The sequence below is a fragment of the Chaetodon trifascialis genome, chromosome 16, assembly GCF_039877785.1.
Source record: "Chaetodon trifascialis isolate fChaTrf1 chromosome 16, fChaTrf1.hap1, whole genome shotgun sequence".
Classification (NCBI taxonomy): domain Eukaryota; kingdom Metazoa; phylum Chordata; class Actinopteri; order Chaetodontiformes; family Chaetodontidae; genus Chaetodon; species Chaetodon trifascialis.
Window position 1 is genome coordinate 18355215 of NC_092071.1, and position 13608 is coordinate 18368822.

Sequence of the window (13608 nt, forward strand, 5' to 3'; positions counted from 1 at the left end):
AGGCTGAATTTCACATACACGGATCATGTGTATCTAGAAATTGAATAAATTACGAGTTGTCAACATGGAAAATAACTTGATAATTGATGTTTTCTGAATATATGATGTTATAAAATGCTATGTAGTGTGTCCTTAATTGAAATGCAGCCTGCAAATAAAAAGCTAATGTGTTTACGACATCATCATCAAGCAACAATGATAGAAAACGGCCATCAAATGTTCACTTTGCTTACTGTTCTATTAATAATTCAGCATTTCGAAAAATGGCACGTTTGTTGTTGCTGAGGATTAATCATCAAAACAACAAAATTGTTATTTCTCAGGAGCTAGTTTGTGTGTTTGCATGCATCAGCATTTATTGCTGTGCTTTATCGCTGTGCTTTATCCAGCACAAGACGTCATAAACAGTGATGGGTTGTTGTCCTTATAATACAGTGTGTGATTCTGCTCATCTGATCAATGCTTTCAAAAGCAATGTCATGGGTAGAGAACACTGATCTAGACTCAATGATGATATTTTGACCTCCACTTCAAGCATGTGGCAGGTAAGTGAAGAGCAGACAAATCCAGTCACCTGATCTGAATATCATCTTCAGTGGTTTATGGACTGAAAGTGGTCACAGTGACTGCACACAGTGAACAGCACATGAACACGTTATCACAAAATTACAACAAAAACCGCTTAGTTTACTCATGCATGAAACCACAAATCACTAAAAATTACAGCAACTGTATGGCGAGACAGATATGAGGACATGTGGTCCAGGAAGCCAGTGCACTTTGTGTCGCTTTGAAGTGTTTTCATGAAATGCACATCTGTATTGGACTATGGAAAGAAAAAAAAAAAAAGTATAAGAGCAGTATGACCTGGGATGGCGGGGGCTTGCTAATATACACACACACACAAGTTGAAATTGCTGCGTTTGCTGTCACCTATGCGTTAATAAACGCAAATCGTAATGCACACTGAGTCAGTTTCCCAGGAAGAAGCTAAGCCGTCCTGTGGATTAAAGCGAAGACGGAAGTGGACAGGAGTGAATCACAAACCTGTACTCTTCGCGATGTCTCTTCAACGGAGGGGGTGCTTAATTTAACAATTATTCAAACAAAACAAAGAAACCGAGCTAAATACAACATATCTGTGTCAGTTAATGGATTACAGTCAGTCTACATGATTTATAGGTCGACAAAAGCGTCTAAACAGGTGCATTGTGATACTCCGCAGAACTGGGGATATAAAAGGAAACACTGCCATCTATCGGTGAAGTGGCGGAACAGCACTTCCTGTGACGCAAAGAAACGCGGTAAAACGATATTCCGGTTTGTAGACGGAGGACAGCAGCATGGCATCCGACAGCACCATGGCTAACGTGAACGGGCGAGAGACCGTCTCCCTGAACGGGGAGCCGGTGGTGAAGCGACTGCGGGAAAGCGCCTCGCAGGAGTCTCCTCTCCGTGTCCCGAAGGAGCCGCAGAACAAAGTGACCGTCGTGCTTGGAGCGCAGTGGGGCGACGAGGGCAAAGGAAAAGTTGTGGACTTGCTCGCAATGGATGCGGATATTGTATGCAGGTGCCAGGTACTCAACCACACAATCGACTTAACTTCATAATTAACATTCAGACTTACTAATTCCTACAGTGGTATTGTTATTAAAACGTGTTAGATGTTAGTTTGGTGAAAGTCGAAACCGTTTAGTTTCCGTTAAATATTCATGACCTGGTTGCGACGTCAACAACCTTGTCTGACCTCCCGGAAGTGGAAGTGCTAAGTTGATGCTAGTGAGCACTGCTAACCCGCTTTTCTTTTGGCTTTTATCTTTTGCCGTGGTAAAAAAAAAATGTGGACTGAATCCAGCAGATGACCTCCACGTACTGATAGCCGTATCCAGTGAATGCAGCCTTCATGTTATGTGTGTTATGTAAGGCACCGGCAGCCCGCTGTCACCCAGCTGCTCCTCTCCCTCCTCGCTGTCAATCCAGTGACATTTAGCAGAAACGTAATTGTTTTTATCTTGTAACCTAAGCACTCGTGGACAGACCCTGACCCTGCTCTCATTGAAACAGGGGTTCAGCTGTGACATTGTTCCTGCCCTTAGTGATGATGGATTGTGTGTCTCACTCTGAGTGTTGTGTTTAATCAGAAAACTGCCTACAAGCAAGCTGAGTGTTTGTACTGTTTGCAGGGAGGCAACAATGCAGGTCACACGGTGGTCGTGGACTCAGTGGAGTACGACTTCCACCTGCTGCCCAGCGGAGTGCTCAACAAGAAGGCCGTCTCCTTCATCGGTATGAGACAGTCCTTGTGTTTTACTTTGAAAGACTTGAGGTTGGCGGGGAGATAAAGTTCCTGATAAAACATCAGTATATAACCGTTGTTGGGATGAAAACCACAGCAGCGGCCTTATCAGTTGTGTGTCATGGAGCTCAGGAAGCGTTCCTGTGTATGTAGTAATTAGTAGATATATGAGTATACACAAAGAACCAATATACACTCTGTTTACAGGTTATTACAGCGTGCTATAAACCAGTACCAGCCCTGCACTGAATCTCACCATCTTGAAGGTTGTAATAGTATTTATGTGCATTGAAGCTGATCTAGAGTGGTGTTTGTTTTCTTTATAGTCCTCTTGTTCCTCATGTTATGCCCACCCCATTGACATCATTGACTAAATTACAGAAAAACCTCTGTGGAACACAATGCAGCTTAAGCTCCCATCTCCAAATAACCCCAAGGTTGACTCAATACCTCAAAAAGTGACATTTGGATATGTTGCAGTGCTGTTGTAACAGACTGCATTTGGTGTCGCTAGGAAACTGAGTGTGCATGAGTAAATATAGAAAAATCAACTCTAGGCTTACAGTGACTGTAGATAAAGGGTAATTAAAGGGGGAAAAAAAAAAAACTAAGCGCAAATATACCCAGTGTTGCTGCACTGATCTGGAATCAGAGTCATTTAAATCTGACGTGTTTCTACATTTTGCATTTCCTCTTTTTAAGTAGCTGTGCTTTCCAGTACCATGGAAAGAGGAAACATGAAAGGAACGCTTGTTAAAGTAACAGGACGGCTTGTTTTGTCAAAGTGAAACCTCAGGGGAAACATCAGCAGTTTGTGACTTCCAAGAAATGGCTCAATCGATGGTGCATGAAGTTATTTCTCATGAGGACTGTTAACGTTTAATTTTCCATTTCAGGAAACGGAGTGGTGATCCACCTGCCAGGCCTGTTTGAGGAGGCTGAAAAGAACCTGCAGAAAGGCAAAGGTAAAGTTTTCTAAATGCTGCAGATGCAGTGCGGTCAGCTTATTGTCGTACTTAGAAAGCAGTGTCAGTATCTGTAAACAGAGCTTTTTCCAAAGAAGACACTTTGCCATATACTCAATAGATGTCTGCTGTAGTGCAAACGTGTAACCTGACATTTGTTGTATTGCCTGCAGGATTACAAGGATGGGAGGAGAGACTGAAGATTTCTGATCGTGCCCACATCGGTGAGTAAGGATTCTGTCGTCCTGTCGTTGAATTGAAAGCATCCTCTTATTGACAGTCTCCTCTGTTCACCTCTAGTGTTCAACTTCCATCAAGCTGTCGATGGCATCCAGGAGCAGCAGCGGCAGCAACAGGAAGGGAAAAAGTAAATCCACTCTAATGTGTTTAAACACCATGTAAATCTTGACTTTGCTGAAGTTTGGGTTTTGTGTCTTGTTCTCAGGTTTGAATGAATATTCTCTATTAAACACTTTATTGTGGCCATTAATATGTTTTCATTGGTTCTGCAGTTTGGGGACCACTAAGAAAGGGATCGGTCCTGCCTACTCCTCCAAAGCTGCTCGGAACGGTCTGCGAGTCTGTGACCTTGTCGCAGATATCAAGGTTTTTGAGGACAAGTGAGTGTTTTCTTTGTTTTGTCTTCATATGTCACCATGAAATGAGATAAAGTGTCAAAGACTGTATATTATAGTGTCTGTGTGTTGTCCTGCCACCAGCTGGCAACAACTGGCTGTGATTCACTTTGAGTGAAGCCTTAAATCATCTGTGCTGCAGATCATGTTGTGAAATGAACTTGTGGAGGTATGTTTGCATACAGATGGATGTGCATGGACTTTAATGAACAGTGTCCTCCTCGCAGGTTTCGTTTGTTGGCAGAACATTTCCTGACGATGTATCCAAACCTGAACATCGACATTGACAGTGAACTGGAGCAGCTGAAGGTGAGGACAGGTTATCATGTGGAGCCAGGAAATACTGCCAGAATCCAGAGTTTTTAACTCACGTACATGGAATTGTTGTTTTTCAGGTATTTGCAGAGCGACTGCGCCCTCTGGTGACTGACGGGGTGTACTTCATGCACAAAGCTCTTACTGGGCCCAGCAAGAAAATCCTGGTGGAGGGGGCCAACGCTGCTCTTCTGGATATTGACTTTGGTGAGCACCACTCGGCCTGTGGAATTAATTAAGAGGATGGATGGATGTTTTGCCTCCTCAGGGTAACAGATCATTTCTCCGTTCAGGGACGTATCCTTTCGTGACGTCTTCTAACTGCACCGTGGGCGGAGTGTGCACTGGTCTGGGCGTGCCTCCATCGTATGTTGGCCGCGTGTACGGCGTTGTCAAAGCGTACACCACCCGGGTGGGCGTTGGTGCTTTCCCAACAGAGCAGGATAATGTGAGTAAAGACACATTTGGAGAAAAAAAGCCTTTACTTCATTGTATTAATGTAACAGATCTTGCTAAGTAGAGACAAATGATATCAAGCTGAAACGTTTATTATTATTATTCTGTTCAGGTGAGTTGAGTTTGTTGACGTGGTTCATGGGTTGCATACAGACTCAGCTTCGTCCTCATTGACAGTTTTGAACATGAAAGCTAATATTTAAAAGGTTATGTCATTATTATAGAAAGATTAATGCAATACCTCTAACAATGTTAGACTTGAAACAATATATGACTGAACCAGGACACCTGAGGGGTGAACCACGGAGCAAATCTGACACAACAGCTTTTCTTTGTATTAGCTTGCCCGACAAAACCTAAAACCCCAGTCAAAGATAATGGCCATCATGACAGCAGATATCAACTTTCTTTGTTAACCCAGGTTTTTTTTTCGTGAGGCTCCGTGTGCGTTCCCTTTAAAAAGAGGCATTTGGTGCGTCTTTTGACTTTTCTTCTGCAAAGAATGGATGATAGCGTGCCGCCTCATTCAGTAGGAACAGGTTGTCGTAATGGAGAGTTATGAAGAATATAACAAAATGCTACAGCAAGTGTTGCTGAATGGTAGAAAACTGCTAATGGTGTGAATTTGTTAGTAAATGTAATGATTTTAGCACTTTAGTTCACTGTCAGTCCTCCTGTTTCCTTCTGTGACAGCTGATCATTGTAGAGCTCTTCACTAAACCTGATACAGCATATTTGAACACTATCCACAGGAATTGCATTTAGCTCTGAAACTATCCCATAATGAAGGACACGTGGAAATCACTTAAGGTTTTGGCTGCCACATCAAAGTGAAATGAATTCTATTGATTGAAAATTGCCTGTGATAAGTATCAATAGACTAATCAGTTTTCTAATCGGTGTTCTTTTAGCTGCAATACCGCAGTGGTCTACAGTGTCTGTGCAGTGCCTTTAATCGCTGACTTAAATCTGAAACTCTTAACTCCTCTGGAGTAGGTTAGCTGTGCAGCATAAGCTAACGTGGTGATCTAACCAGGTTTGACATGACACTGAAACTCTGGCTTTAGCAAACCCATTCATGTCTCTCTGTAGTCCACCTCTATGGTGTCATAGCTGTGAGAGTGAGGAAATCATCTCACCTTTGTATCCCTGTTCAATAACCGCTTCACTTAAGCTCACTGTACGAGCCACAGTGTGACAGTTACCTGTGCGTGACTTGACCTCTCACACTGAGGTCCCAGTCACGCTGATTCTCCTGTGAGCTGCACAGACCTCAGTGACATCACCAGATTTTCAGGTGCAGTCTGCAGCTTCAGCCTTGAGGTCACAGAAGTAGACTTGTGCAGACTCTGCCAGCGATATGCACTTTAACAAGACACTTCACCCCCAGCTGCTCAGTGGTTGACAGTAGAGGAGTGTGGTCCACAAGTAAGTGTGTGAAACAGGATGTTACAGGAAACAGGCATGTGCTCAGATGACGATCCCTAATTAAATAAAAGTATCAAGTCAATGCGCCGTCCCTTTAAAAGGCTGAATTGTCTGGGCTGATTTTGTTTTTCCTTCGACTCTCAGTTGACTGTGCACTTCTTGTTGTATTTTAGGAGACTGGAGATCTGTTACAGTCTAGAGGGAGAGAGTTCGGTGTGACGACGGGCAGGAGGAGGCGTTGTGGTTGGCTGGACCTGATTTTGGTCAGATACGCCCACATGGTCAATGGCTTCTCTGCGTAAGGAATCACCTGCTGGTGTTACAGTTTAGACACGAGCTTCATCGAGCACCGTTCACAGAGCGACTTGTGTTTTTTTTTTTTTGTTTTTTTTTTGCAGAATTGCTCTGACGAAGCTGGACATTTTGGACACGCTGCCGGAGATTAAAGTGGGCGTGGCCTACAAGGTGGATGGAAAACCTCTGCCAAGTTTCCCCGGTAGGTTATTCCCACTAAGATGTTTCTTTCTCTGCCCATGACAGAACAAGGATTAGTTTAATTACTCCAAATGAGGTGTTAGTGTTGCTTCAAAGTGGGGACAGAGTTTGGTGACACTGTCAAGAAGGTTTTCAATAAATTCATTCAAATACCTGAAAATAATGAAAAATGTGCTTCACAAATTCCAGAAACTCATCTTCAAATAGCTTTTTGTGTCTGACCTACAGCCCAAACCCCAAAGATACACACTTCTCAGTAACATATAGAGCCATATAAAACACATGAAACAATGGTATTAAGCTTTGAGAAGCTGGAATTACTTAAATAAAGACTCGATGGGTCTGTTATCAAAATGCTTGATTTATTTTCTAGATTAACTGCATGAGTGCGATGTTAAGGACTAAATGTTTGCTTGATGTCTTAATCTTTGACTGATTATCTGTCCACAAAGTCTGAATGCAGACACAGTTACAGTAAAGCCAGCAGAGGTCTTGTATCTATTAAAGGGATTCTTATTGTCAGCTATATCGTAGAATTTGGTTTCAGATGAATAAACGTAGCTTTTATGCTCTTTAATGTCTTATTTTACGTGGGTCAGCTTTTGCTTGCAGGAAATGATGCAGCTGCGTTTTAAAAAATCTATTTTGCAGCAGATTTGAAGTGGCCTTTGTCTACTGAATCTCTGAATGGAGCAAATTGAATTGTTAAGCTAATGAATCAGAGGATGATGTGACGGCTTCTCTCTGAATGTTAGCACTGATCTCCCTCATACATTTGTCATGTTTGCGGTTAATGTGCTGGATGTGTGATGAAGTGGCTCTTTTCCTGACCCAGATGTGCTTCTCCAAGTGCTTTCTTGTTGTGCTGCAGACTTTCAACAATTAGATCTACACTCAGGAGCCAGAGGAGAAACATTTCATCAGTCACTCAGTGTTATTGACCTGCTTCTGTTGTAGCAAACATGGACGTTTTGACGCGGGTCTCAGTGGAGTATGAGACGTTGCCCGGCTGGTGCTGCAGTACCGAGGCAGCTCGGAGCTTCGAGGAGCTGCCGTCACAGGCCCAAAACTACATTCAGTTCATCGAGGACTTCCTGCAAGTGCCAGGTCCGTAAAGAGGCACTTTACACTAATAGAGAAATTGCAGCCAATCTGTTCTCCACTGTGCCAAACCTGCCACTCGCATCTTATCTTGTTTTTCCTCTCATTTCAGTGAAGTGGGTTGGAGTCGGCAAGTCCAGAGAGAGCATGATCAAACTGTTTTGATCCACCTGCAGACCTGGAGTCCGGCTCAGAGACGGCTCACATGTTCATTTCAGGTTTTCATAGGATTACCAGAGGGATTTCAAATGCAAACTCTGTCCTATAGGAAAGATTACACCAGCAAGGCTAATTGTGAAACTTAAAGTTGCTGCTTGTGCATCACATTGACAATAATTCCTCTTAGTTAGAATTTGTGCATTCCACAAAATGTTTTCTATATTTATTCAGGTGTTAATTTTTAGAACCTGATGCAAATGGATCAATCAGTCTTTATTCCATTCCACAGTGAAGCACAGCTAATTTTTTTTAAGTGTTTGAGGCTAATTAACCTGACCTGATGTCTTTTCATCATGCTAGTTTATATATACATATATTTAAAGAGCCATTGGTGAACAGCTGCAGAAGCCTTCATGTTAAAGGGCATCACAATAAACAAAAGTTATTATTTTCAGGCTTTGTAATGAGATGGAAAAATGATTGAAAGCCATGATGCAATCAGTACGATTGTGACCTTTTCTACTGAATCGTTTTAAAAACACTTTAAAAACATGAATGCATCTCAGTTGTTAAGTTTGTGACAGTATTTTCATGATGATTGTTGGACTGAATACTGATTTTTAAATCATCCTCAAGACGATAAGTCAACACTAAGCATCTGGGAACAGATGTTTTCTTCAGGATAACTGAGGAAAAATAGATAGAAATTCCACGTTCACATAGAGGCATTGACTGGTATTTGAGACGTTTGTGTAAATGTAAAGAAAATGGCCAATAGGCAATAATGTACCAGAGTACATCTCAGTGAGTTCCTAATGCCATTTCATTCATTGTCAATAATATAAAAGACTCTTGCTCAGCTTGCTGTTATCAATAAAAGGAAACTAATATTTAGTGTTTCTTATTGTTTTTTCTGACATTGTGCTCCTGATGTACAGCCACACTTTATTCTCTCATGTTATTATTATTATTATTATTATTATTATTATTATTATTAAACTTCTTGTATGACTTTAGAAGTAAAAATGTATGTAAAATGTAAATGTATTAATGTAAAATGTAAAAATGACTGAATGCCTCCACAACCAAATGTAAGCAAGTTTTAAGTTGCTCTGATCAATATTTATATTATTGACAGATCAAATGGATATGCGTGATATGAGAGGAGTGTCTCGTAGTGATAAACTCACAGAGAATGTCCCTGCTCTTCGTCTCAGGTCTACAGAGCGTCTGAAGTGTCTTTCAGTTTATTGTTGTGGTTTTGGGACTCGTAACTTGACTGATTTGGTTCATTTTTGTTGCTCTCATCAGTGTTGTTCCCAGATGCAGCCCAGCAGTGGTTGGCAGACAGACAAAATTTGCCACAAATACCAGATATTTCCCCCAGGAGTTGGTAGAAACCAAAGACGGAGCTGAAAGCAGTTTGTCAGGTGGCCAGAAGCATGAATGCTAATGTTGCTCCACAGCTGCTGAATGTGTAGAGTCAACGGTTTGCTGAAATAATATTTGCTCCATCAACTTTACAAGGTAACAGTACGTCAAAGTTGTGTTTCTGCTTGTTGCGCTGCCCCACAGGTGGTCAAAAATAAGCAAACGTAGCTTTAAAGGAAGCTACCGGTAGAAATGTCCCAATCTTGTAGTTGATAAAATTGTTTTTCATTTATTCATCAGGATTCTGCAAACAGATGAATTGTAGGACCGTGCTGCTCAGAGTATAACGCTGACTGAAAAAGGGTTTTCAGACCTTTTATTTTTTGTTTGTTTTGTGAAATTATGCCCAAGATATTTACTGAGCAGGACATTTTGTAGTTGAATGTCGGTGCTCTCCGTTAAACAAACCCCAGAGAGCCCCAAAGAGCTCTGTAATAGTGGCTTTGGTACAGACTTCTTCAATGAGACGTTCTCAGTAACTGCGTGTCCTCACTCACAGGCCTCCTCCTCCAGCGCTGCCATACATCACGAGTCAATGCTTGTGTGAGGGAGACATGTAGCAGACAGATATCTGTCCTCTTGTCTCCTGCACCTTCACACACCTTCCAGCCTCTAATATGTTTCGCTCACTCTTTATTAGGCCTACTTTGCACCCTTCTTAGTTATGCTGACTTCCTCTCACATTTTAAAAGCTTTTCAGGGCCGGGACGTATTAGATTAAAGCGTAAAGTGGATTCCTTGGCAAATCGATTAGAGGTGTAACTTTGTACTGGAGCTTCTCAGATATTCCAGTCTTTCTAATGCATTAAAGGTGCTGCACACCCACACAGGTGTTTCCAGCTATTCTGGCCGATTAGACTCTGGTTGGTGTTGGGCGGAGATGTGCTTGTAAGTTATGTAATATCAATGTTATGTTGAGGGGAGGATGTGCCTTTGGATGATTAATGCACAGGTTAACATGCTGTGACACAGGTGTGGCTATGCAAAACCATCAGGCCATTACTGTAAACTCTAAAAGAGTTTGAGGAGTTTAAAATGTGAACATCCACCACTTCACAGAGTGCAAATCAAAGTACCTTATTTCCCTTTAAACACAGGAGCCTGCAGATCATTTAGCTGTGTTTGAAAATGTCATTTAATTCATTCATTCAACTGGACTTGCTGTTTTTTGTGCTGCTGACCTTTAGAATAAAAAAATGTATTTTTCAGATGTTCTTCTTCTACTGCGTGTTTAAAGTGCATCTTCCCTTAAATGAACAAAGTTGCAGACGTTTGCTATCCAATCAATTTCCAGTCCAAGAAGTCCCTGCATCATCAAAAATGGCAGAAAGTGAGCTTACAGGAGATGCAAGAGGGCTTAATTGAAAATAAAGTGCTCATAATAGCGTGTCCTCCTCCTCCTCCTCCTCCTCCTCCTCCTCCTCCTCACGTTTCTGCCTGGCCCCTTGCCTCCTCTCTTTTGTTTACTACCACCTGCCTTTACTTGTAATTGGGAGCACATTTCTCATCAGGTCAATCATTTTGATGTTTCATTCAAGGTTAGCCTCCTTTCAGATCTTCATCTCTTCTCACATCTCTTTCCAAAATCCGTCTCCTGTTTTTCCTCCACTGGCTGGACCTTAATTAATCTTCATATCACTACACATAGAATTAAAAGGACACCTGGAATTGAAGCCGTCAACCAAAAAGAAGTAAGGATTCTTAGATTTTCTATTGTCTTTGCATGTGTGATGAGGAGCTTGATGGATTTCACAGCTGATTTTGTCCAGTAATGTGTCATATGAACAGAAACCAATGAGGCAGAATTACTAATACACAGAGCAAGCAAAAGAAATCTGCCTGCCAGCATGATCGTGGGAAAAGAATGCCCACTGTGATGTCGAGGTTTGTACAGATCCAGTTCATTTTTGATACTAGAGTGACCTTTAAGTGGAAACTGTACAGTCATGTTAGTATTTTGGAGTATTCCCATTCTTGAATTATTTACAATGACGAAGCATCAGAGGAGTTTTGACCATGATTTATGCAGTAGGAGAGAGAGTTTTTTGTGTGAGCAAGTCAAAAAAGGCCCAAATTTTGCCTTTCCTGCAGTATTCATCCCCATCTATTCCACAGAGCTTTCTGATTAACATTGATCATTTATTCATTTTTCCTCATAATAATCACTCTATTCGTTTCTGCAAACCTTCCACATACAGCGCCGTGTTGTGATTTATGTTGCTCAAGCAATAAGACACCTGTTTCATTGCTGTTGGACTGTGTTCAGTTTTGATAAGAACAGGGAGACAGCAGCTCTCACGCAGATTGAATTGAAGGGGCTAAATGTGTTTAACAGTTTATTTGGTGAGTGCATAGAATAAATCCAATTCTGCTGCTCAGCAATAGCGATCAAGTACAAAGTATTTGCTGGAAAAGATGGAGAAAGATGTGTCAAGGTCCATCATTATGAAATACAAATGCTCCTTTTACAAATGCATCTACACACATTATAACACAATGTGCTTGATGAGTGATGAGTGGCCATCTGTTTATTACACCTAACACTGTTAGTAGGCTACATCACTTACTGAATTAATGTCCTGTATGTCAAGCAGTGCACATTTTATATGTAAGCTGAGTATTTTCCTTGCTTAATGGTACCTGATATGAAAATTTTCTTTTTTTTTGTACCTTTGTTTCATCATCTGTGCTGATGCGCTACATGTAAAAACTGCATTGATCTGTGTGTTTATGCTACATGAAATCCCACCCCTTTTGGTTCCTGTAAACAGTTGCCAGCTCATCTGGCTTATGAAGATGTCATCAAACATGTCATCCAATCAAATGTGATAGATCTGCCAATGTGCTGATCAGTAGAGCAACATAGTGTGACAGTGTGTATATGGCTGGCAGGTTGTTTTGTTCCACTTCCCAGAGGGCTGCAGTGGTGCTTAATATGCATGTGGGAGAAAATTTGAATCTCTTTAATTACAAAAAATGTTCAGAGAATCTATTTTGGTTGAATTTGCTCAGTGAATCATGCTTGAAATAAACTATATTTGAATACAAAGACGTGACACGAACATCAGAGTAACACCAGTTCTTGATATGTTAGAATCAAATAGTACATCAGGTACAGTTTACATCATTTTACCATTTAAATATTGAATATCCAATTGAAATCAAATTAATCCAAAATTAAACATTCAGTGGGGAAGAGCGCACTGCTAGCATCAGTTAGCTTGTTAGCTGCTCAGCTGCAGTGTTCAGCACCACTGCTGACAACATGCCGCCAGCTCGTGACTTGTAAGCTACAGTGCAGGTTTGTTTACTTTGCCTGTTGTTCTGCGGGGCTCAGCCTGCCAGCTGCTGTCAATCAAACACAGACCCGCCCCTCCAGAGGCTCAGAGGAAAAGGAGTATTTCTGATATGAGCCTTTTTTCCTTCCTTTTAGTGATAAACAACCATTTAAAAACAACTCATAAACAACACGTTGACATTATTATTGACTGCAAAAAGGGATGACAACATCCGACCTCAGTTGGCTTTTAAATCCTAATTCAAATGTGACATTTATAGACTCGTCTGTAGATATATTTCAAAGTCTGAATGAGGCTTTTTCTACATTCAGGTAGCTTCTGGCTGTTACAGATGTTTTTTGGTGGCTTCAAATTACTCACTAGAGGGAGAGTTGCAGTGACACAGCAGAACAGCTGCACACCACCTCTTCACTCAGTAACGTCCAACGCCGTGATTTCTCCCATAAACACCACCTCTGACTTCACAGGTAGAAAATCTGTGAACAGACAAGCAGCACAGAGCTCATTCAGACCACTTCATGTTCATGTAGCACAGGTATCTCATGTTTGCTGGGACCTTTCTGATCTCCAGCTCTTCTCAGCTGTCCTGAAATTTGTGTGTAAGTCCAGGTTTTTTTCTCCTTGCAGCAAAAGCATATATTTCTGTTGTGTTGTTCTCAGTGATTGCTGCCAGCGTAATGTGCCAAGGTAATATATCAGGCGAAGTGGGGTGAGCTGAGGTATTGTATACTAAAAGGAACTTAGAACTGGAGCTAGTAACAAGGTCACTGTAAAAGGATTGAACATGGCGTCCAGACAATAACCATTTATATGCATGTCCTAACAAACAGCCCGTCTCTGAATCTGTGAGCAATAATCTGTTACTTTTCACTCCTGATTAGGATGAACTTTTTTCAAAAGCAGGAACAATGAGTCTGTCAGGAGGCAGCATGGGTCTGCATGGCTCCACACAAAGTTTTGATGCTGAAACAAAGAAGCTATTTTAGTGATTGATGACATGGGTAAGGGCTTTAACGGCTCAGCATCAA

At 41.5% G+C, this 13608-nt stretch overlaps 1 protein-coding gene across 1 annotated transcript; it reads left to right on the forward strand.

Annotated features, from left to right (window-relative positions):
- Nucleotides 1–1286: 1286 nt before the first annotated feature.
- adssl (adenylosuccinate synthase, like) lies at nt 1287–8740 on the forward strand. The gene is made up of 13 exons (XM_070983253.1): nt 1287–1577; nt 2184–2286; nt 3193–3261; nt 3435–3485; nt 3562–3628; nt 3774–3881; nt 4124–4205; nt 4292–4418; nt 4505–4659; nt 6269–6393; nt 6494–6591; nt 7548–7697; nt 7804–8740. The coding sequence occupies exons 1-13, from the start codon at nt 1344–1346 to the stop codon at nt 7854–7856; spliced, it is 1422 nt and encodes a 473-aa protein (XP_070839354.1). The 5' UTR covers nt 1287–1343; the 3' UTR covers nt 7857–8740.
- Nucleotides 8741–13608: the final 4868 nt, after the last annotated feature.

What these genes read in the sequence shown, in the direction of transcription:
- adssl (XM_070983253.1), top strand. Translation starts at nt 1,344, where the DNA reads ATGGCATCCGACAGCACCATGGCTAACGTGAACGGGCGAGAGACCGTC. An exon ending in GTGAACTGGAGCAGCTGAAG is followed by an intron (nt 4,206 to 4,291) that starts GTGAGGACAGGT and finishes GTTGTTTTTCAG; the next exon opens with GTATTTGCAGAGCGACTGCG. An exon ending in ACCTCTGCCAAGTTTCCCCG is followed by an intron (nt 6,592 to 7,547) that starts GTAGGTTATTCC and finishes CTTCTGTTGTAG; the next exon opens with CAAACATGGACGTTTTGACG.